The 22805-nt window shown below is 41.1% G+C and overlaps 1 protein-coding gene across 1 annotated transcript in view; it reads right to left on the bottom strand.

Moving 5' to 3' along the window:
• The window catches only part of GLG1 (golgi glycoprotein 1), an 81365-nt gene that overhangs the window by 39005 nt on the left and 19555 nt on the right, over window positions 1-22805 (bottom strand). The window contains exons 2-3 of the mRNA XM_066557159.1: window positions 5123-5155; window positions 2325-2411 (exon numbers count right to left, since the gene is read on the bottom strand). Coding sequence (XP_066413256.1) covers window positions 2325-2411; window positions 5123-5155 — 120 coding nt within the window. The remainder of the gene's footprint in view (window positions 1-2324; window positions 2412-5122; window positions 5156-22805) is intronic.

Here is a 22805-nt window from a genome sequence, read left to right as displayed (position 1 = left end):
GATAACCAGCAAGGGCAGTGCTAAGGGAACAGGCAGGAAACCATTTTATCAGTTCTCAAATACCAAGTTGGAATATTTATATTGGAAATTTTGAAAAATGGAGAGCTGTCTCTAGGAAGATAGATTCTAATTCAAACAAGAATAACTCAGGGCACCCTGTGACAGACTCACACAGGTCAGACTAGATGAATAAAACAGATCTCTGCCTCAGCTTATGAGGCTATTACTTTGTGTGACAAAACATTCAACATTTTAAACATCATTATTTGAAGGCAGATGTGGGCTGGTGAAACAGTTTACATTTAATCTAAATAGCTCCTAGAAAAACAGTTACTAAAGTCAATGTAATTGTTACAGATAAGGTGCAAAATACATTTTAAAGTGAAAACACATAAGATCCTTGCAGGGTGAACAGGACAGAGTTGAGCAAGTGCTCTCTGAGAAAGCTGCATCTCTGGTTTGGCCCTACTTCAGCTCAAGTACCACGAGCCAACCAGCCCACAACAGCAACATGCTGTTTTTGGAAGAGCCTGGCTTTGGAAACAGCCCCAGAGCTCCATGGCCTGAGCCACTGAACTGCAGAAGGGACCAAGTGAACATGTTATTGCCAGGCCACTTCTGAAGCAATCACTGTTATCTGGTAGCCAACCATAATTCTAGGTTAAAGCTCTTGCCAGAACTTATAAAAGCCACAACAGCTGAGAAGAAAATAAATTGGAATTTTAAACTCTATTTAGCTGATAAAATTAAAGGTGCAATTTTCAGAACATACCCATATTCAGTTGGGTCAGTCACCATTCCCCAAATGACTTTTTCTAGGAATTGCTCTTCTAGTTGTATTTTGTTCTTAGTGCAAAGCAATACTTTAAACAGAGCTGATTCACCTAAAAAAGTCACCTATACCTGTTAGTGGCAATTTAAGGAAAATATTAACAGGTTAATATTGTATGGGAGGAGTATATGCCTACTATTTATCTGTTTAAAAGAGTTTTGTAGAAGTACCTTTAAAAATATCAGGAATGGTTTATGTACCTGCCTCAGTATTAAACACCAGAAAATCAAACATGAGATTATTGTTCCTTATGTAACCTTTTTTTTTTAACTAAAAAACGCTCACCAAATGGCAAAATTCTGAAATTATGTATACTCTTCCCACTGCTTTTAAAAGTAATATCCCAGATTTACAGGGCATCGTTTACAGCAATGCCAGACTGCCACTGTATAAAAATGCTAATTAAACAGACTATTAAAAGAGCATTTTCAAGAATGCCTTGGTTGTAAAAATTCTGCAGCACCATATGACAAAAAACAGAAAAGCATGATCCTTTCTATGATCAAAAAAAGTGGGATTCAACAGATTTGGCAGTGTTTGTTTTTGGGAGGTACCAAACTCCAACTACAACACAATCCTTTGATGCAAGCTGTCCTCCACTGTTTGATCTTCTAGCCTTCCTCTAAAAAGTTTTTTTTGATCTCTCCTTACACTAAACAACTTACACTAGAGCAGACTAAGTGTTTTTTTCAAAGGCAAGTTTATGGCTAGGTCACATTGTATTGGTGGATATACAACCATGATTTTGAGAGCATTGCTCAGTGACTGAATTAAGTCAGCTGAAGCCTGTACAGCTGCAGAGAGCCTTGCTTCCACTGCTTCCCTGAAGTCTAGCTGAAAACCATCACAAACAGGGGAAGAGACCTCAGCTCAGCTGGCTCCTGCATAAGCTCACAGCCTCAAGAGCTCAAGCATAAGCACAAGGAAAGAAATGATTGATCAAATCATCTTTGAAGCTGTACCAAGGAGAGTGGATGTATGAGACACAGAGCACAGACTCCTAGCACAACCTAAAAAGAAGTTCCTAACATGGTCTCCTTTAAAACTTTAAGAAAACCCTCAAGTTGATTATCATTTGATGTCTGTGTGCTTACCCCTTCTGCTAGCAAGACACAGTCCACAACCAGCCTCATGTTAAATTTAGCAGAAGCCCTGCTCCAACACCACACTTATAAAATGTCACACACATGATACAGCGGGGACAAATCCAACTCACAACCAATTTCTGACAAAAGGTCTGATAGGAGCTGGTGGGTTGCTAGTTCAGCATTTCTTTCTCCCATCCCTTTGCCTGGTACCACTAAGGTACCTGGCTTCCTCAGCAAGGAGATTGAATTAATTACAGGTACAAATTTGGTATATGATACTAGAGCTTTCCCAAATCATTATTCACACATTAATTCGCTATTAATTAGCAAATTAACTATTAATTCACGAAAAAAGAGAAAAGCCTCAGTGCCACAAGAGCAGCCATGCCTTCCTCCTGACTTACCTCAGCAATAGTGGACTTGCAGACTTCTCTGGCCACGGATTCAAACTTTGGATCTGTAGTCAGGTTCAGCTTGTAGTTCCACAAGAGCTATAGAGAAAGCATTTGTAGAAAGGGAGTTGAAGAGGTTTCCGTGGAGAAATATAAATATTTTGCTTCAGAAAACAATGAAACATCATTTATACCCAATCTCTATCATCATCCCTCTACAGTGAAATGATCAATAATAAGTCTCCTTGACAACACTTTTGTCCCTTCATTTCTGCAATAATTTGTTCATATTGAACAAATTCAGGCTGTCAGAAATCTCTGCAAGGTCATAAGCTGACTCATTAAAAGCAAAGATAACAAATGAAGAATATTTCACAACTGAGAGGATAAAACAATGAAAGGTTTAACTTGCTACCTGCTGCATACTTAGCAACACCTTTAGCCCACCACACCTTTGTGTGCCATGGTGTGTCTGCCTGATGCAAGTGAACTGAACAAATTAAAGCCTCAACATGAGCAGATGTCATGCTGAAAACCTTATAAAAAAACCTAGCAAAAAAGGCAGGAGACAAAGCAGCTTGATCCTTCTGTGAGAGCTGTGACAACTTTTTGGATGCAGATATATTTCAAATCTACAGGAGGTCCACTCTTGCTAAGCAAAACGATACATTAGAACTTAGACTGCAAAAATGCCTCTGAAAGGACAACTGCTCTTCCAGGAGCCAGCAATGAGCTCATGAAGGAGCCTCAATGCACAGGATCATTGTGCAAGAATCAGTCTTGGGCAAGTCACACCCTGTACATACATACACACATCCCAGATGTCCTCCTGAGGCACCGTCAAGTAAAAATACAGGGTAGGGTCGTGAAACCTCAACAAATTAATAGCTGAAGTGTTGCCTGATTGCTCTATTAGCTCATCTGTTTTTCCAGGAACTTAAGTTGCATTTAAACATTTTTCATTAACTTAAAGATTAAGAAGTTGTAAAAATTAATTTAAAAAACTCTGCCTTGGTGATAAATTAATATCAAAAAGATAAAATTTGGTCAAACTTTTACTTTTGTAAAAGTTGTACACAAAACACTGGGAGAACAATCACATGCTCCACACAAGTTTCACACCCACTCCAGGAGGGTGGAAGCACAGAGAGAGAACCAAAATCAGAATCAGCATAACTGCACCACCTTCCACACCTCTAATGGTTTTGGAGCTGTGAAAAGCTAAAAAAGGAGGTGATGGTAAACTAGGGTGTTACAGATGGAGTAAATTGTAAACATGAGGTTTAGTAGGTAAAAGAGAATGAATGGGGAACCTGTCCTTGCGAAGAGCAAGGACCTTGTAGGTCTCTCCCAGACAAAAATGGAAGTACAAGAATGAGGACACAAGATAAGAATACATCTCTGCATTTGCAATCTCACACTTTGGAGAGTCTCAAAATGTGATGCTCTCCAAATGAACCTTCCCACGAACAGAAGGTTAAACTTTCAGCTTAAAACTCCTGATTTTAGCACTAGATAGAACTTTCCAGGGGATGATCAACAATTGTACTGCAGAGAGAGGCAAAGAAAACATTTGGACAAGAGACAATCTCTCTTCTGGTCTAGTTTTTTATCACCTCCCTTCAATTTCTGCCTGGGAAAATGAGACTTAGCCCACAGTTCCTACTTGTGAATGGCTTCCATAATCCACATCCACCCAACATTTGAAGCAGAGGTGCCATCACTTAATCCAGCAGAAGAATGATCCAATTTTGACTTCTAAAATTCTCCATTTCTTCTTCATTCAGGTAATTTTTGCTGGCACATTTAAATGTCAGGCAGATACATTTTAATTACTGGAGTTTTCTCTTTTTCAAAAAGACTTAAACAGAAACATGTTGTGCCCTTCATCTGATCCAATCCTGCACAACAGAGAATTACAGCTGCCAATGAAGTCAGGCAGTGCTAAAGGTTAATTTATAAACACAGTTGGAAATTACTGGTTGTACAGCATGACTGGGCTTCATCTCTGGAATATATCTTCCAATAATAAAACAAAATACAGCTTCTCAAGCATCCAAAATCAAGACTGTCACTGAGGCATGCACTTGTCTGTCTGTGTTCAGGGCTAACCAAGCAATTAAGGATCTTGATATGGTGTATGCTGACAGAATAGAAATGAGAAAAACCAAAAGAAACCTAATACCAACCTCAGCACTGAATTTTATCTGGTTTTTTTGAGAGTCTTGGGATTTGAAGAGTCAGCTTGACAGCCCAAAAACTGGCTAATAGTTTGCTCACTGTTAAACACAGTGCTGAGAGGAAATCTGTTCTAAAACCAGCCAAGTGTCTCAAACTGCCTCTAAATATCACACCCCCACATCATTTTCCAAACGAGTCTAAGAATTTAGCAGCTGTGAAAGTAATACAGAAGGTGTCAACAGCTGAAATTAACTGAATTAAGAGTTTAAATTCAGTACTGCTCACATCTTTGCCAAAAGGAACACATCACACTGCTCCCAGTAACTCACGGGAACCACCCCCCATTTATAAAACAGGAAAGACGTCTGCTATCCTCCCCTGATACAGAAGTACAGTTTGTAAAGTTCTTAAAAATATTCCACTCTGAAGTCTCCATTAAGACCAATGTGGTTATACTGGGTTAAAGAAGTCACCTTGTGTTCTTCCTCCAAAGGCCAGGACAGAAACCCAAATGTGTTGTGATTAATAGCCTTTGCAAAGTACCAAACTATGCAAAATACCTCAGGTTCACAAGGGATAGGAGGTGCAAATGCCATAGCTAGAGAGTGAATAAACAAAGCAATACTTACATGATTGCAGTCTGAAGAGATTTCATTATCTGGCTGAAAGGAGAAAGAAAAGGAGTGTCAGTTTACTAGCAATGTGATGCATTTAACAGAGAAGAGTCTAAACTTTTGAAACTAAAATACTGTCAACTCCATAATAAACAACTTGACACAATTGACAGGAAATTTGAGAATCTGAATCACAAGAGTGATGATATCTAATTACCAAAAAACGAACAGGTACCTTAGACACTATGGTGTATCAACAGAACAAAAGCACAAGAGTAGCAGCATTTATGTAGACACTACAAAAACATAATGAATGCACTGGCATCTGCCACAATTGCCCAAACTAAGAAGGCAAAAAAAGCACCTGAGGGAAAACAAAGTATGAGCAGGATTTTAAAGAAAAATTCGTTTGGTGCATACAACTGAAGGAGAATGGCAGGACTCACTCCCCTCCCCCAGACTGAAATGCTCACATTCCCCATTTGAGAAGTAACATCTTTTCTTTCAGTTGTACACAAAAGGGCTGGTTCAAAGCAGCCCCAAGATTTATACTTTCAACTGTGAGAACTGGTGACATCCAATATTCATACATCATTTCAAAATATTCACTATATTCTCCTGGGGAGTTCCTTTGGAAAGAACTCTGAGTGCAAACCACCTCATTCTCCTTTCAGCCTGAGTAGCTCTCACAATGAAGAGTTCCTTGAAAAAAAGTTAATCATACAAACTCCTATCTCCTCTCCACAGCAGAACAGCACAAAGGCAGGACAAAATCACCTGGCTGTCACACCCACAGGAAAGTCAACCCTGACTCACAAAGTCTCTGCATCTACTGATACTTGAGATGCCAGACTCGCTTTAAGAGCCACAAGACACAAAACCACTCTAAGCTTAAACACATCATTGTCACAACAATGTTAGACCTCAGGGATCTGACATCAGAGAACCAGCACTTCAGCAGTTTTGAAGCAAGCAAAGCTTTTTCAGTTCAACATTTGCTGCTGCACAATCTGCTACACCAACACTTGTACCATTGGTGCTTTGGGGAACATGAACACAAGTTTATGAGGAAAAAAGCAAGCCTGGAAAACGTTTTCAAGCTCTTGATTACAGCCATTATTAACTAAAGCACTTTTATTTTTCATAGCAGTAAGTGGCAGAAATCACCTCTCCACTTTGAACATAAAAATGGTACCTGAAGGATTATAGCAATTAATTGCAGTTTGGCCAGACTGACATGATCTAAAACTCTATCTCCCAAAGTAATTATAAATTTGAAAATTTGGATATCAACTTTTTTTAAAAGACTAGCAGATGTCTGCTAGTTATCCTCAGACTGCAAAACCGATTCTTTCAACTGAAAACTAAGATGCCACCCAAATTGCTTTATTTTACAGCGGCCTCTAAGACCAACACTATTGTGACTTACAAAGTGTACTTTAGTCAATTTTCTGCACTCATCCCACATCCTTCAGCACCAAATGAAGGTTTTCGACTACTAAAAGCTGGGAGGCAGAGTGCCCCCCACTGAAACTGCTGTCTCAGTCTCTTAGTCAAGGATAGTTTCTCTATAAAAATATCTAGGCTAGCACTGGAATTCTGCTATAGAGGACAGGACTTCCTAACACATTTGCAGGCAGGAGAATTTGTAAGGGTCAGAGAGCACTCCCACAAAACTCTTCAGGGTCACTTCAATTATTTTTGCACCCTCCAACCTGGTAACCTTTGCTTCAGATCCACCAAAGATTAAAGCTCAGGGTTTTTTTTTGGAAAGATGAGCCCAAAAATATAACATAGCTGTTCTCACTGACTTGAGAAACTTAAACAAGCTTTTCTTGAAATACACAACAATAAAATGTTACATTGAAATACCAGACTTTACTGTGCTCTGTAGCAAAACTCAGCTCTGTGAAACAAAATCTAGCCTTATTCTTCTGAGAAGAGTAATGGAACTTGAGGTGGGTCCATGCAATGCTGACCTGCTTCTCCCTATTTCAGCAAAGCAACACGAGAAAAACAATCCTTTCAGTTTCTGTCTGATAGCTGAAGGGCTGAGTTGGAAGAAGGGGAAGAAAAATATCCCCAGTGCAAGCCACACACCTTCTGCCTGTGGCCCTCTGTGCACTACATCCAGCCAAGAAACCTTCCAAGTGAGCAGTTTCAGAACTATATGCAGTTAAGAGTCATAAAAAAAATTAAGTAAGTTTCAGATTACCACTAAGGGAAGTTGAAGAGCAAGAAAAGCTGCATTGTGTCAGTCCCACATGGTGAGCTTGTGGAACACGGATGCTCAGAAGACCCCCAGGGCAAGGGGAAGGAAGAGAGCAGCCTAAACCAGCACCACATGCTAGTCAAGGCATTTTAGGAGAGAAAGCTGATGGCAAGGACATTCCACCAATTAGCAAGAGAGAAGGACTCCTCATACATCTCCAAACTGAAGGATTAAAACCAGCCTTTACAGAAAATGTGTGTGCCTCTGGGCTCACAGAAGCCTTTGCTGTTTAGCAGCTTCAGTGGGAATATATTGCCTCCCTTTACAGTTCTGTAAGAAGTTCTCCAAACTCCTTCACGCACTAACACTCACATTCCAGAGTACAAACACCACTTCCTACCTCCCTGGGAAAGCAGAGATTGGAACAAGTAACACATATAAGAAAACCTGAACAGAAAAAGCATTTTCTTCCATGTAACCACAAACAACAGCCATAAATCACATTGCATTAGTGTTATGAACTCCACAGAAAAATTCAAAGGCACTGTTGTGTTTACAAGTGCCTTTTCCCATCCACCAGATCTCAACTCACTGAAGAAAACCATGACAGTCATCCATCCCTCTCTAAATCTCTCTGCTTTGGCAGCAGTATAAAACTAGTCAGAACTATCCAGCAAGGTGAGCAGCCCACCACCACTACCCAGGCCCAAAGGGCCATGAGGTGTTGGTGCTTTAGCAGCAGAAATGGACCATCATCATAGTGGGAGCCAAAGGAACAGGAAATGGTGACTGAACCAGTGTCATGCATCACCACCCAGTGCACAGCACACTGCCTGGGGTGCACTTACAGCCGCTCCCTCAGCGACAGGCAGAGCCCCTTCCAGCTGGGTACACAAAACACACTTGATTTGGTCTTACTGCATCACATCCTAAGGAAAAATAATTCACACCATGGGATTTTGAGAAGCAAACTAAGTATCCTGATGAACTGATGTGGATGAGAATGGTGAATCTGGTTGCCCAAAGAAGCTGAGGATGACCTGTCCCTGGAAGTGCTTAAGCCCAGGTTGGATGAGGCTTGGAGCAATCTGGTCTAGTAGAAGGTGTCCCTTCCCATGAGAGGAGGTTAAAATGAGATGACCTTCAAGGTCCCTTCCAGCCCAAACTGTTCTACAGCTCTGTGGAAGTCAAGCCTGCTGACCCGGAAGCATCTAAGGAGGAAGCCAGAGAGCTGATAAAAGGACAATTGGCTTCTTAGCTGTGTCCTTCCCACAGATAAGAGCCATCTCTTCAGCAAACACACCCAGCCAGGACAGCAAACTCACAATAAAGTGGTTCAATCCTCAGGTATCAAGCTAGGTAGACTTGCTGGACACCTGGAAACAGCACAGGCCACATGCAAGGTAGGGATCAAGGAGACATCTGGTGGAGCCACCCTCCTGCAAACCTGATCCCTTTCCAATGCAACCACTAGAAAATATTCTGCAGAAGAATTTCTGGAAACATGAGGAGATAGAGTAGTCTAGGCAAGAATCAACACAGCTTTTGTAAAAGAAAAACCACACATCACACAACCACCCATGCTTCAAACCTACTGAAACATCCTGGAGTTCTGAGCCAAGAAGCATATGGCTACAGTAAACCATTTTCACACATCCTGCAATCCTGAAAAAGTCATGTGTGATAGGAAAGTTAAAACCAGCGATAATTTAAGTTCAAAACAGATGAGAAGATGTTGTAACTTAATTACACATTTAGTGAGCAATGAAAGTTAAACTTGTTAAGCCAAGCTTGAAATACTCTCTAATGCCAGTGAACTCTTAGTACTAAAAACAAACCCCGTGTTGTCATGTCAGCAAAAACACTTTATATTTACCATCCATGCTTTGAAAAGAGCCACTTTAAAGCATGGTAACTGTGGATATATCATGCACCAAAGCTGTACGCTCCTAGCTTCCATATACTTTGCTTATTTCACATAAATAATTTTTCCCAGTTACAAACAGAGCTAAAGTCTGCAATGCAGCAAATCATTTACCCAAATAATTATGTCCATATTGGTTAGGTGTTTCTAGTTTATGTAAATGTATTAGCCCAAGTTATACACAAACAACAAAACACACACAGAACTTTGTGCATAAAAAATAAACTATCAGGACCAGCAGCAATTTCTTTAGTCATCTGGCACACACACAGCACAAGTGGCACATCACCCCAAACATCAAATTCTGCTACTTTTTAAAGCTGTTTTAACTGAATTCTACACTACAAAAACTTTTCCACCTTTGCTGACATTCTATATCCTCCAGGGGTATGACACTATTAAGCTAAGTATGCTTATTGAGAAAAAATAGCACAAAGCAACATCAAAAATCCCAGCACAACATGTGTGTCCTTCTGGCTCAGCAGTCACGTCAAAAGGAGACAAGGATGAAGCAGGCCTTGTCCCCTCATACTTTGAGGATCCACTATTCAGTATCTGCTTCAAACACCAAGAAAGCTCAGCAAGTCCTACTCTTTCTGTTGTAGCTTTGATAGAAGTCAAAAGTGGTTTTGCTTGTTTCACATTTGACGTTGAGCAAGGTCCTCAGCAGGCTGTGTACCTTTCCTGCACAGAGACCCCTCCATGGCCAAATACCAAAGGCAGGAAAAGCACAGAAAATGCTCAAGCTTTAATTCCAGTGCATCAGAAGTGACCACAGACCAAGGTGCAATTTTAAAGAAACACAATTCCATTTGCCTGACAGGGCAAGTATCTTTGCTGGCTCTTACCAGCAAATCACTTTCTCTGAGCTGGCTGTTCCCACCCGTGCAAAGCTGCAGGGTGGGTGCTCAGAGGCTGCACAGCTGCTCCCTGCTGGAAGTGCCACAGCCTTCTCACACCAGCTATTCTTGTCCCTGCTGCTTCTGCCTCCCTGCATAGGGGACTCTAAAGCCCCTGAGCCCTCTCAGCCTTTCTCCTTTCAACACAGATCCACACACCAGAGCATATTCCAACAGTCAGCACAATCAAAGCAAATTTGCCCCAGATGTTTGGTTGTTCTTCTCTTAGTCCCCTCTCTTCCTCCTCTCAAAGGTTTTCCAGGCAGTCCTAATGAGTTGTGGAACAAGACAGACCTTGAAATTATGGGTTTGCCACCTAAGTTTGGCAGCACTGCTACCAGATATAATGTTTCCCACAACACTCCTCCACAACAGAGCTCTGCTGCTAAGCATAGCACCAACACTGAGCTGCAGATCCTGCCAGAAGGCTTCAGGATTTGCTCCTGGAAAGCTCTCTCACAATGCCAGCAAAAAGCTTCAGGGACCAAAAGGCATGCAAGGATGCTGGCAGAGTCACAAGAGAGGATAAAAGAAGGGAAGGAGTGCTGTTATCCCACCAACCAAGGTGACAGGGAGACTGCTGTCCTCCTCACCCCTGTAGTTGACTCAAACCCATTGCACCATCCAAAACTCAGCAAATCAACAGAAAACTGTTTGTCATTTTAGCATTTTCTGCCAGGTTAGTTAATGGGGTTATGGAAGAGTCCTCCCAGCATCACTGAGTTTACTGGGCACAGTGGCATCTCCACCTGCAGCATCAAGCAGTCCACAAGCTATGCTGAGACAACTTTACTTTCAAACTATCTTTTTGGATGGCATTCTGCCTTAACCCCAACCAGAAACATCCCAGATAAACTTTAGAGTATTCCAGTAGAGGTAAAATCAACAGCATGAGTACTGGCAGTACTGCACAGCATCCACTGGTGATGCAGAGGACAAACAAGCCAAGAAAGAAATGGAGGTCTCAAAAAATAATTCCAGTGCAGCAGCTAATGAAGAGCTTTTATCAAATACATTCGTAATCTTTGTAAGTCAAATTCTGTGACTTATTCTCAATGCAGAGACTCCACATCTTTTGACAGTGTATACCCTTTAGCACCCCAAGTTGAGCTTAACTTTATAGAAAGCTTCCAAAAAGTCGCTAAGAGTTCACAAGCAATATTCAGTTTTACACAAAATAGAAGGCTGTTGTCCATGGAGTGGTAAAGCCCCTGTCTCCTAGGATGAAAACTGAGTTCTAACCATGCTTTGTTCTTCAGAGAACCATGTTTTGGCTGCACATGGCCTGGAACCAGAGAAATCCTTTGCAAATTAGCTTTGTATAGGAGCTAAGAAACACTGCACACCAAAAGCTCCATGTACCAAAGCAGAGAAGTGCAGATTTCAGAGCAAAGACTGCTTACTCATCACCCCACTCCCACAGCCCAGGGGAGTGAGTGCTGTGCTGCAGAGCAAAGCCAAGAAGCACTGACATCCCCCCTTGCCCATAGCTCCATTACACCATCCCTGCTGGAGAGCACCTCTAACCAGTACCAGGCTCCCCTGCCAAGGGCTATTGCTTCATTCAGCAGAGTGAACAATGCTCTAAACACTCCACCAGCCAATATTCATATTTGTCTTTGTTATTCAACATGCAGGCTCATGACTCCAATTTTCCACACTGAAAGCCATGCAGTGCTCCCAAGGATCCCTCCCCAGGGAGCATTTTCCTCCCCTCTTCCAGCAAGGCACACATGTCACATCAATCAGGAGCCCATCCTCACCAAGGCACAATAAGCATCTCCTGCATCTCCTGCCCGTGCTCTGGGCATGAGCAGCACTGCTTTAATCCTAACGATTTACATTCATGCATTCCACCTCCAAACCAAAATAAGATGAGCATCCAAACAGGTGGGAAGCAGACTCTGCTATTTTTAACTCCTGCCAGCTATTCTGTTTAGAGGCAATGAAAGTCAAAAGCTTCAGAGAAGCCACTTCAGCCTTAACCACAAACCACAAGAAGAACAATTATAATTTGAAGTCTTCCCTTCTTCCTTCAGGACAGTGGTGAGAGGAACAATTACATTTAACATCACTACTTCCAAAACATGATAGATATTACATTACACATGGATGAACAAGCCTGTAGAGGTTCTTACACAACACCCAGCACTAGTCCTTGGCTGCCACAAGAACAGGACTATTTTAATCTTCTGTGTGGTCTATGTCACCCAGAATTCCCATGCAGTATTCAACATCAGTTTTGTTATCTGGTAATGCCAACAAGAGGGAAAGGATTTACAAGAGACCCCACATACCAGCTTTCCAGTGCTACTACACTGCAAGAGATTTCCTGAAAGTACAAAGTCCCCTGGACCCTGCCTGTGAGATGAAATGTGATGGGGAAGTCTTCCTCAAAAGCAAGAGCACCCTGAGTACAGCCAGTGCAGACATTCCTAACAGCTGGATTTGAAATCTAACACTGGAATTTTCCTCAGAAGATCTGCAGGGGCCCAGCACATCACTCACTTTACTGCAGTGAGAAGCAGGTGAAGAACAAGAGTCCTGAGTAGGGAAACTCCCTGCTGTTAAAATAAACCGTTTCAGTTCTCTCTCACTTAAATGCTAACTGCAGTCACTGACTTTATCATCCCCTGTATGTGTCAATTTGATCACAGTACTATTCAAACACCAAAAAAAAATCTGACAAATGCTCAATGACCAGGGCCAGCCACCACCATTCCTCAGCTGAGCCCATCCCTTCTTTATTACAACATTCACAAGCTCACTGGAAAGCTGTAGGTATTGCACAGCTGCTGAGAGAATCCAATGGCAACTTGAGGCTCCCCAAGGCTACGGTGACAGCAATGAAACACTGATAGGACACTCCCAGTGTAAGTTCATATGACAAACATAACATGGGAGCTGAGAAGAGCCATGTCAAGTCAAAAGCCACAAAGGCTCTTGACTTGACACCACTAATAATGGCCAGAAGCCAGGATTTTAAAATACTTTAGGAGACCACCCCATGCCAGGAAAAGCCTGACTTGGTCTGTTACTCATTCTCCAATTCTTCCAAAGCAACTTCTCTGTTGAAAACTTTCTGGTTATTCAAAAGAAAGCAGTCTATTAAACTAGAGAGGCCAAGATAAATTCACTTAAGGAACAACATTGCACTTGTACGCAGGGGGAATAAGCAAATAAGCACAAAGGGCTAACACATATTAAGGTCCACAGCACAGCCCACAAGAGCAGCTTGTGAGCAGCATCACTCTGCAACAGAGAATTAGGATATTGCCTTAGCAGTCCAGAGGATTTCTCCAACCCTGGATGAGTTTCCCCCATGAGATCTGTTTTGCTGGATTCTCACCATTGCCTGCTGAACTCAGCAGGAAAGATCTGAAGGCTATTTTTAGAGAGTCCTAGAAAGAGCACAATGCCCCCCCTCCACTTCAAGTTCTTCCCATACAGGAAGGGCTGCCCATGAGATGCACATCTAAAATAAACCCTGCTCCCTATGCTACCCTGCACTTCAGAAGGCACTACTGAGCTCAATTTCCCATATAATAGCTGAAAACAACCTACCATCAATTTTGCAACACACCATCCTTTATAAATAAAATTAGAAGGCACTCAACAGAAAGTTCTGGAACTCTCTTCAAGGCAGTCAGGCAGTGTCCATCCTGTTGTACCTACAATTTAACAGCTCTAGTTACCATTTTTGTCATTGTCCTCAGTAAAATGAATTTTAGATACATGTATTCTGGATCAGGCAAAAAAACACTGGTGAGGACGTGCCAACTGAAGCCTTAGTCATAGAGAGGTACCTACCACCTGCCTCTGACCAAGAAACAGAGGAAATTCCAGGAAGCACAAGCAACCAGAATAGGAGTCCCTTCTCCTTGCACTGAGAACCAAAACAACCACCAAATCCATGTGAAGGATGGTACCATCAATCCACTAGACTGGGCAAGGTGTTCCACATCCAAAATTCATGAGGACACTGGAGGACTGCTCTGTGACAGGGGACTCACAGAGGCTTCTGCTCTTGAAGCCATAAATGCACCACTTGGGAACCTGCTAACACACTTCCAGGGCAACCCTTCTCCTGCTCCGTGAGCTCATTGCCAGCTTCTGACAAATGAGCCCTTTCCACAGGTACAGACAAAACAGATTCTCAAATACAACTGCATTCACATCAATGCCTTGAAGATGAGGCTCTGAACAGGAACTAAGAGAGTAATTCTTTCTAATAATTAAGAAATTAAAAAAAAAAAAATCCTTGTTCCCAAGTCTCAAAGGTCACAATGACCAGGAAAGCTAGACTGATGTATTAAGCATTTTTCCATGTAAAACAACTGTTCTGATCCAGTATTTGAGTACTTTTAGTTCTACTTCAACAATACTCATCTTCTGCATTTTAATTAAGTTTCCCATTTCTATCCAAAAGCAGCTTAACACATGGAGAAGTAATTCAGTAGATAATGGCTTGCCATTTTAAAACATTATTAAAAAAAGATAGAAACATTAACATGCAAGAATTTAAATAATTACAGATCATATCAATTTAGTCAGGAAACATACCAAGCTTAGCAATAAAAGCTAAGATTAGCTGCAAAATAGTATCACCAAACTAGAAAGCTCTAGAAAGTTTACTAGAGTGTTCAAGCAAGACTGAAATTATTCAAATCCAAGCTTCTTGCTTATTTAAATCAATCTGCCTGGGAGCCACACAGATTGTTGTGGTAAATTGATTTCCCTAGTGTCTGGTTCTCCTTTCACATGAGCCATGACAAGAAAAAGACCAGAAAGACGAGATGAAACCAGCTGATTCACAACATCATTAGGCATTCTGCATTCAGACAGATGATACATCACAACATCAGCCCAAGTTATAAATGTCTTGGCGAGCGAGGGCGGCCAGGCTCAGTGACTCACAGCAGGGCTCCCAGGTGCACTGCTCAGTCACACACTTCAGCACCAGCACCAAACCACAAATGCCATTTCTCTTCTTGGAGACTCCAGCAGTGCCACATGGCTAATGCACTTTATTTTACTTTACTACCTAATTTCTGCTATACTTCAGCAATGCACACCTAGATTTTATCTAAAACAATTTTAAGCCAACCTGCTGTGCTAATGCCTTTACTGACGTGAAAAATATAGTAGTGCTTCATTCCTTCCTGGCCAAAAGGTAGAACTTGCCACTCAAAAGGAGTCTTATTGAAACTTAAATAAATGCTTATAGCATTTACCTAAAGAATTGTGCTGGTATAAATGGTAGCTTGTTTTGAAGATGGACAGAGAAGCAAGATTAAAAAAAACAAAAAACAAAAAACAAAACCATCAAGTGGGATCACAGAAGTTTCCAAGATAACCTTTCCTTCATCAAGAAAAGCCCTTTGAGCTTTTTTTTCAGGATGAAGTTTTTGTGCACACCTAATGAAAGCCATTGCTGTGTGTTCATTTCCCACAGAGGACACACATTTCATATGAAAAGAGTTATCCAGAAACGTTTACTATACACATCTGCACCAATAAGGAAATGAGTCATCAACCCACTGGCAGGCCTGATTCACAGCACAGGGCACACTTCAGCTATTTAGGAATCTGGGTATGGAATACAGGGGAAAGGCAGATGCAACCCATGAGGCATTTTAAGAGACTACTTTTGAAATGCCAACTAAATGTATTTTTTTCCCACCTTTGCTTGGGTATAATTTCCTCAAAAGCATAGGATCAGCATGGTGCTGTACATAGCTGCAGAACTTTTCACCTGGATAAAACATAATATTTTCTTTATACAACTAAACGAAAAGCAAACCCTGGATAAAATTGCTTCAATATTGTTCAACAGAAAAATGAAGATGAATAAGTCTTTACAGCCAGTGCTAAGGCAAGGTTTCCATGGGATTAGTAACAAACTACCAAATAAAAATTCTGCTTGCCTTCAGAATATGCAAACAAAAGCCCTGTTAAAGGGCCAAACCAAGTAGCTCTCTTCAGTTCTCTACATGGAAAAAAGGATAAAAATAAAGAAAATTGTACATAAATCTTCTTATTTAAAGCTCTGCAGTTTCTTATAAAGTTAGATACACGTTTGTTAACCTTGTTCCCAGAAGAAGCCCAGAACACTGAGCTGCAGCACACTTCTCCATAGGTACTGGTCTACTCTGCCACAGAAGCTTGGCTTTAAATGTATTTTGTGGTTTTGAGAGCTCCTTTCCAAAAAGCAGTAGGGTTTTTCAGCTTGAACTGCTCATCTCAATAGTTAGATAGAGCCATAAAACCAAGCACTTTGCTTGAAAATTCTGAACTGTAATGGTAATTCAAGGGATTTAAAATGATACCATGGTAAGCAGCCAGGTCAGTATCAGTTCCCCTCAAGCCAAATAAATTATAGCTGACTAGCTTTGCACAGATGAGCAACTTCATAAAAAAAAAAAAAAAAGAGCCACATTTGGTACTGGATTTTAGAAGAGAGCTTGAAGAGCTTTCTGGAAAGCAACATTAGTAGAAAAATGTCTTACTGGGACACAGGAGAGCCAGACACCTGCCTGCAAATCCTCCCAATTACTGTTTCCATAACTCCTACTTAAAAAGCTATGAATAAAGACAAGCTGCAATTAAAAAGACTGAGCACACCTACAGCTTTTCTGCTAATAATGACAGGAAGAAAATAATGGGGGAGAGAGGCAGAGGGGAGAACAGCAATAAGCTCATCACTGCCACAGCTCTGTACCAACACAAGGCACAATGCTCTGCATAGGACCACCACCAACACCACTGCTGAACAATTCTCACTTGTCAAAACACAGGAATTAAATCAACAATTCAACTGCTCTAGAAACAGCTGGTTATTCTTTCTTACCATTATTCCTGACAAACAATAAAATCAATTACAAAGCTCAGGAATACAGACCTAAAATCTGGGGCAGGCTGGAAGGGCTGCAGGCGAGTTCTCAGGCAGTACTATGCTGTCTTCTTGCTATAACAGAATTTTCTATTCTGTCCAAAAGAGAACTTCAAAGTTTAAGGATTCAGTCAACAATCAACACTTAATAGTATTAAAACACTTCATTCTAGACTCTGGTCAATGGTGATGGTTGCAATAGCCACAACTATTAAACTACCTGAAGAGACACACCCAAGCAAGGTACAGAACTTCTGAGGCCTGGTGATGGCTGAAGAAATAAACACAACTGCAAATCTCTGATCTCTAAAGGCACAGAATTGCCCAACAGGCAATACTGAGTTTTCAGGATTAGTTCCAGTAAGCTGGTGGTAAAGCTCAGACAATCCTCACTGAAGAACCTGGTAATGTGGGAAAATTATTTTGTCCTAACCAATAAGCAGGATAAAGATGTTTCCCCAACAGATAATGCTTGAGAATGGAACTTAAAGAATTTCATCTGTTCTTATCCAAGTGGCACACAGAGCTCATGTGGTTTGCACACCCACAAAAAGGCAGTGGCATACTTCTGGGGACATTCAGGGAAGAGGTGACAGCAGTACTCTCAGGTAAGCAGTTCTCCACCCCACGTGAGCCTTCATTTCCCTTGCATGCAGATTCCTATCTATCTGCACGATAAGAAAAACTTACTGGGATAGCACAATTCTCAGAGCAAGGTGAGATCTGAATGCTGTAAGCACAGGCCAACATTGAGACCAAAACCACCTGCTTTGGTCTCCTGAGATATCTCTAAATAGCCTTGAGGAGGTCTTGTTCAGGGTGAGAATCAAATCTGTTGCCTGAAAAACCGTGTCAATCTCCATGCAAAAGCAAAATAAAACTTTAAAATGTACCCGTCAGATTATTAATTTATCTCTGCATTTTAGGATTATCACACAGTACAGAGTAGAGGATGGACATACAATTCTTCCAAGGCAGTTTTTAAGGAGAGATAAACCCCAGAACACCAGAGGTACAACATTTATCAAACAGATCTCCTTCAGGAAGAAGTAAGATATTTCCAAATGACATCAAGAAGTAGGAGCATTCCTGATAAATGTGTATGAAGAAAGAATACCTGGCACAACAAGAACAGATACTACCTCTTAGGAGACACTTATGATTTTACTTTTATATTTTTAGTGAAAATTAAGTCTTAGCAAAATATATACTGAAAGTGAGCATTCAACAGTCCAATGGAACCACTTGGGTAAGAATCCCAATGAGACACAACAACAGTTTGAGGCATCTAAAAAAAAAACAAGGGCAGATGGAGAAGGAATTCAAGAGCAAAATCTTCTCCAGCAACTATTCAGCATTCAGAGACAGCCCTTAGGGGTTTTCCAATCCTCCAATAATTAGAAAGTTATCACACAAAATCTCATACAAACTCACTTTGAACTCAGATGGCACAATAAGGAAGTGAGATGACTTACACAGCAAGAGCAAGATCATAGAATCATGGAATAGCCTGGGCTTGTAAAGGTCATTTAAAGATTTTTCTTTTCCTTTGTATGCATTTTTATCAGCTACATTTTTAAATATGCAGCTCCTGGTGAGTGCCAGGCTTGGCATCAACAGACATGGTTCGGTGCTCTTTGCCCAGACTACGGCACACAGCAATACATTACCTCCATCCTCTTTGCCCTCCAAAACAAGAGGCAAGGACAGAAAAGCCTTAGAGCAAATTAAGAACTGCCACGATCAGACAATTTTCATTTAATCACAACCCAGGCATTCCAAAAGTAACATTTTCAGGCTTCCTGAAGCCTGCACAATTGAATTTAGGAGATTCAGGTTTACATTTCTGACTATCACATAGCATCTACCAGATTACCTGAGGCAACCAGATTAACAAGGATATTTTTATAATGGATAATCTAGGAAATTACCAAACCAGCCTACATACTGAGGTCAAGAACAGAATACTGTGAAATAACTTTGACTTTCACCTATTTATGCAGAAGAAATGATCTTTATTTTTTTCCCAGACAAACCTCAAAACAATTAAATTCAAAATAAAACACTCAAGAGTATTAAACAACTAAGGTGGTACAATTGCTTGGCAGAGCACTTGACAATCCCATCATCTTCACACCTCTCCAGTTGCTGAAGCACTGACATCCCACTGTCACCCACACTGGGCAAGCAGCAACAGAAGGTTCACAATGCACAGAGGTGCAATACAATTAAATGTCCATCTAACCCTGTCCAGTGATACAGAGCTTTCCTCTGCACCTGTGTTACAAAGCAAACACTCTGGTGCTTTTAAGTGAAGTCTGTCAGAACTCAGGAAACAAATTAATAGTTGGTGAATTATAACATGCAGCAGTTGGCAAGGGAGGATCAAAAAAATCTTCAAACCACTCTCCTTGCTTCTCCTTACAAACTTCTGTAAGGAGTTTTTATTTCCTGCTTTCCACCGAGATGATTTCACACACAACAGCCTCCAGGGTCAGTGCTGCTGGGGGAAAGGATGACACAGGGTAAGTGCAGCATTAACTTGGACCAGCCTGAGCCATCATGAACCTGCTCCCTCAGAAACAATCCCCAGACCCAGCTCAACCTGAAAGCAGGCTAGAATCTAGCAAGAAAAATCTTTATGATCCATCTCAAGTCCTGGGAGCAGCTCTTACCCTAAGAAACCAAGATCACAAACTTGTGAGGAAGTTACACTTACAGGCTGACAGAACAGCTTGTCTGACTCTAAACAGAGTAATTTTTATAAATAAATAAATAAATTTTTTAAAAAAGGGCCCAGCGTGCCAAAGTGACTGCCAGTTCTTCAGGCAAATTGGATGAAAAATGGGAGTGAATTGTGGATTAATGTGTTTCAGGACTTACTCTGAAGTCTTCACTGCTCTGCACTCACCTTCCTGTGCTAAATGTACTGCATGGCCAAAAAGCTGATTTGTTCCTCATCAGTTATATTTGTCATTACATTTTAAGGCACAAGACTTGCAAACCCAACATTTTGCCGATAACCACCAAGTTGTAAAAAAACATGCAACAACCACAAGGGAGCCCCTGCACCAAATCCAACTTAAACCACTGCCAGAAAGGCTGTTCTGCTCTGACTAAGCTCCCAGGCTTGTTACCACAAGCACTAGATCTGTAGTTTCCCACAGATTCACACATTTGCAAGTAATTTAAGATATCAGAGGATTCAGCTCATTGCAACTTGCAAAGCTTCTTCTCTGAGTACAAGCAGTGCTACCCTGTTGCAGAATCTATGGTCCCACTTCCTCAAGTAACCATTTGCTACTGCACAAGAAAGCAACTGCTGACAGAAAATCAAGCTGCTCCACTTGTTCTTGCAACACAAAATTGGGAAGATAAAGAATAATTGAAACATATCGTTTTCTCTCAAGCTTTCCAGTGATCTGTCCTTCACTGATCCGAGGCCTCCCGTTCCTGGTGAAGTGCTGAATGAGGATAACCTGATGAACATGCAACCAGCAGTAGGCAAATGAGAGCTCTCCATATATAAAAATTGCTTCTGGAAACCAAGATTAATTGTGGCTTGCTTTTAGGAAAGGGGGAGGTGGATGCAAAATGCTCTGCCTGGTCTAAGGGGAAATACTAGCTGAGTATTTTTAACTCAGCAAGTTACCACAAGTACTCAGTTCAACTTCAGAACTGGAGGACGAGATACAGCATGGAATTATCACACATCTGGAATAGGAAATTTCCCTGCAAAACCAATTGCACAGACTTGGCACTAAGTTTGCTGACTTTTGGAGTAAGACACCCTCTAAAACACCCAGGTAGTTTCCCACATATTTCTGGAAGCCTGCCTCCTTCAATGAGTGTGCAGCAGGAAACCTTGTCAGGACAAGCAAGATGCTCCTAATGCAGGTGGGGCTCACCACTGGAAGCCAGTTCTTACTGCTCTCTGAGATAAGCAAATCAGAGTTAATCCATCAATTATTTGAACTGGAGACTTGATCCCTCTTCCTCACCTTCTATTTAAAGTTTCAGTGGAAGCAGGATTAGCAGAGTGAGGCTTTGCACTGTAAAGACAGGAGAGCCAGAAAAGCTGTGGTGTTCATGCTGTACACAGCAGCAGCACAGTGCAAAGTGCCGACAGGAGGTTTGCTGAAATGCTTTCATTCTTCTCAGGCCTCTCTCTCAGGAGATTTACAGCATCTCCTGAAAAAAAGTACAGTCTAGGCAAGAACACCCCGGAATTAAAAAGTAATTCATGCTGTTTTTTTCAGAAGTCTTTCTTTTTACTTAGGCTCATTAACAGCCTCCATGCTAATCTGAGCTACATTTTTTTTTTACAGAAGTAATTTTGTTACTACTTCACCCCACCTTGTTAGTACAAAATTTCAGACAGATTCACTTCCAGACACCTTTACTGGTGTAGTTTAGTGATACTTGGGATGGGGCAGATTGGGACTGACTACACACACTCCCACTGCTTCTGCCAGAGCTAGCTCACAGGAAACAGGATGACAACCTGCTCTGGGGGAATTCAGAGAGCTGAGTCTGCAAACAAAACATTTCTTAACTCTTTGAACTGACTTCCACAACTAAGTGATTTTTCCTCCACTTAAAAATAGACCAAATTTTGTGGACAGTTTGATGTTTCAACATAATTCTCTTACAAAGCTCAAGTTTCAGCTGCATTTTGATGAAGAAAAGGGGTTTTAAGCACTTTTTTGCTTCATTTTTTTCACTTGAAATTTGCCCACTTTGCACAAAAGGTTTCTCTCAACTGCCAGCACTAGAAACAAGCTGTGATGCAAAAATCAAGTGGAGTTTTATTGTACCTTATACAGCTTGTGCCAAAATGTGTTACTAAATCAGCTGTTAAGTCATTGGTAGTAGGTAATGCTGGCACAAAGATGCTGAAGAGGAAAAATAAGATGTTTTGCAGCATGAAAATAAGCAGATGCTTCAAGGAGAAATGTACAACCGTACTTTTGACCAGACCTTTACTAAATTAATCATCTCTACCTGTTAGATCAAAGTCACTTTCTAAATATAAAATCATACAGCTGCATTTAATGAAAACCCAAATTTTAAGTGATGACAAGCACTAATAAATATGCTAATTTCTTCATTTAGTTGGCACTTGTAACACTAGTACAAAGAAGTAAGTTATTTCATTAAACACTGCAATTCCTCTGGGGAAATAACTGAAGTAGCTCATCTTGACTGTTTTCACGACAGCCAGTTTTGGTGAACCAGGGCTCTAAGTACACTCAAACGACTCCCTACGTGAGGCAATAAGCATCAACATCACAAAATTAAAACCTGTTCTCTTTAAAGAGAGACAAAGGAGCCGTCTAACAGCAGGTTGCAGTAGCTTTCTCCAGAGGGAACCGCTCTGCAGGCAGCTGCAAACACAAGGCAGACAGACAGTGCTGGAGCTTTAACAGATGCCGGGGATTTCCCAGCCAGCCTAACGCATATTAGCACTTTGTATTTGCAATCCTGATTTCCAGCACCAAGCAGTTAATTTGCATGTTAATTAGAAACAGGTCACCAGAAAATTGCACCAGACAACCCTTCTGTACTGACTGGAAAGGACAACGACACATTTCCATAAAGTCTATATCCTTCTTTTAAGGACATTTTCCCATCCAGAAGTTTACAGAATATCAGGGTGATCCTTTCACTGACTGAGCATGCATTTCAATACCGGCCTATCTCAGATCTGGAAAAACTAAAAGTGGTTTAATATCAGATATCTTATGAGACGAGCAAAACAAATATGCAAG

Source organism: Molothrus aeneus, chromosome 11 (genome assembly GCF_037042795.1).
Source record: "Molothrus aeneus isolate 106 chromosome 11, BPBGC_Maene_1.0, whole genome shotgun sequence".
In the NCBI taxonomy this organism is placed as follows: Eukaryota; Metazoa; Chordata; class Aves; order Passeriformes; family Icteridae; genus Molothrus; species Molothrus aeneus.
The sequence above is the reverse complement of the archived record's forward strand: the minus strand, read 5'-3'. Positions and strand labels throughout refer to the sequence as shown.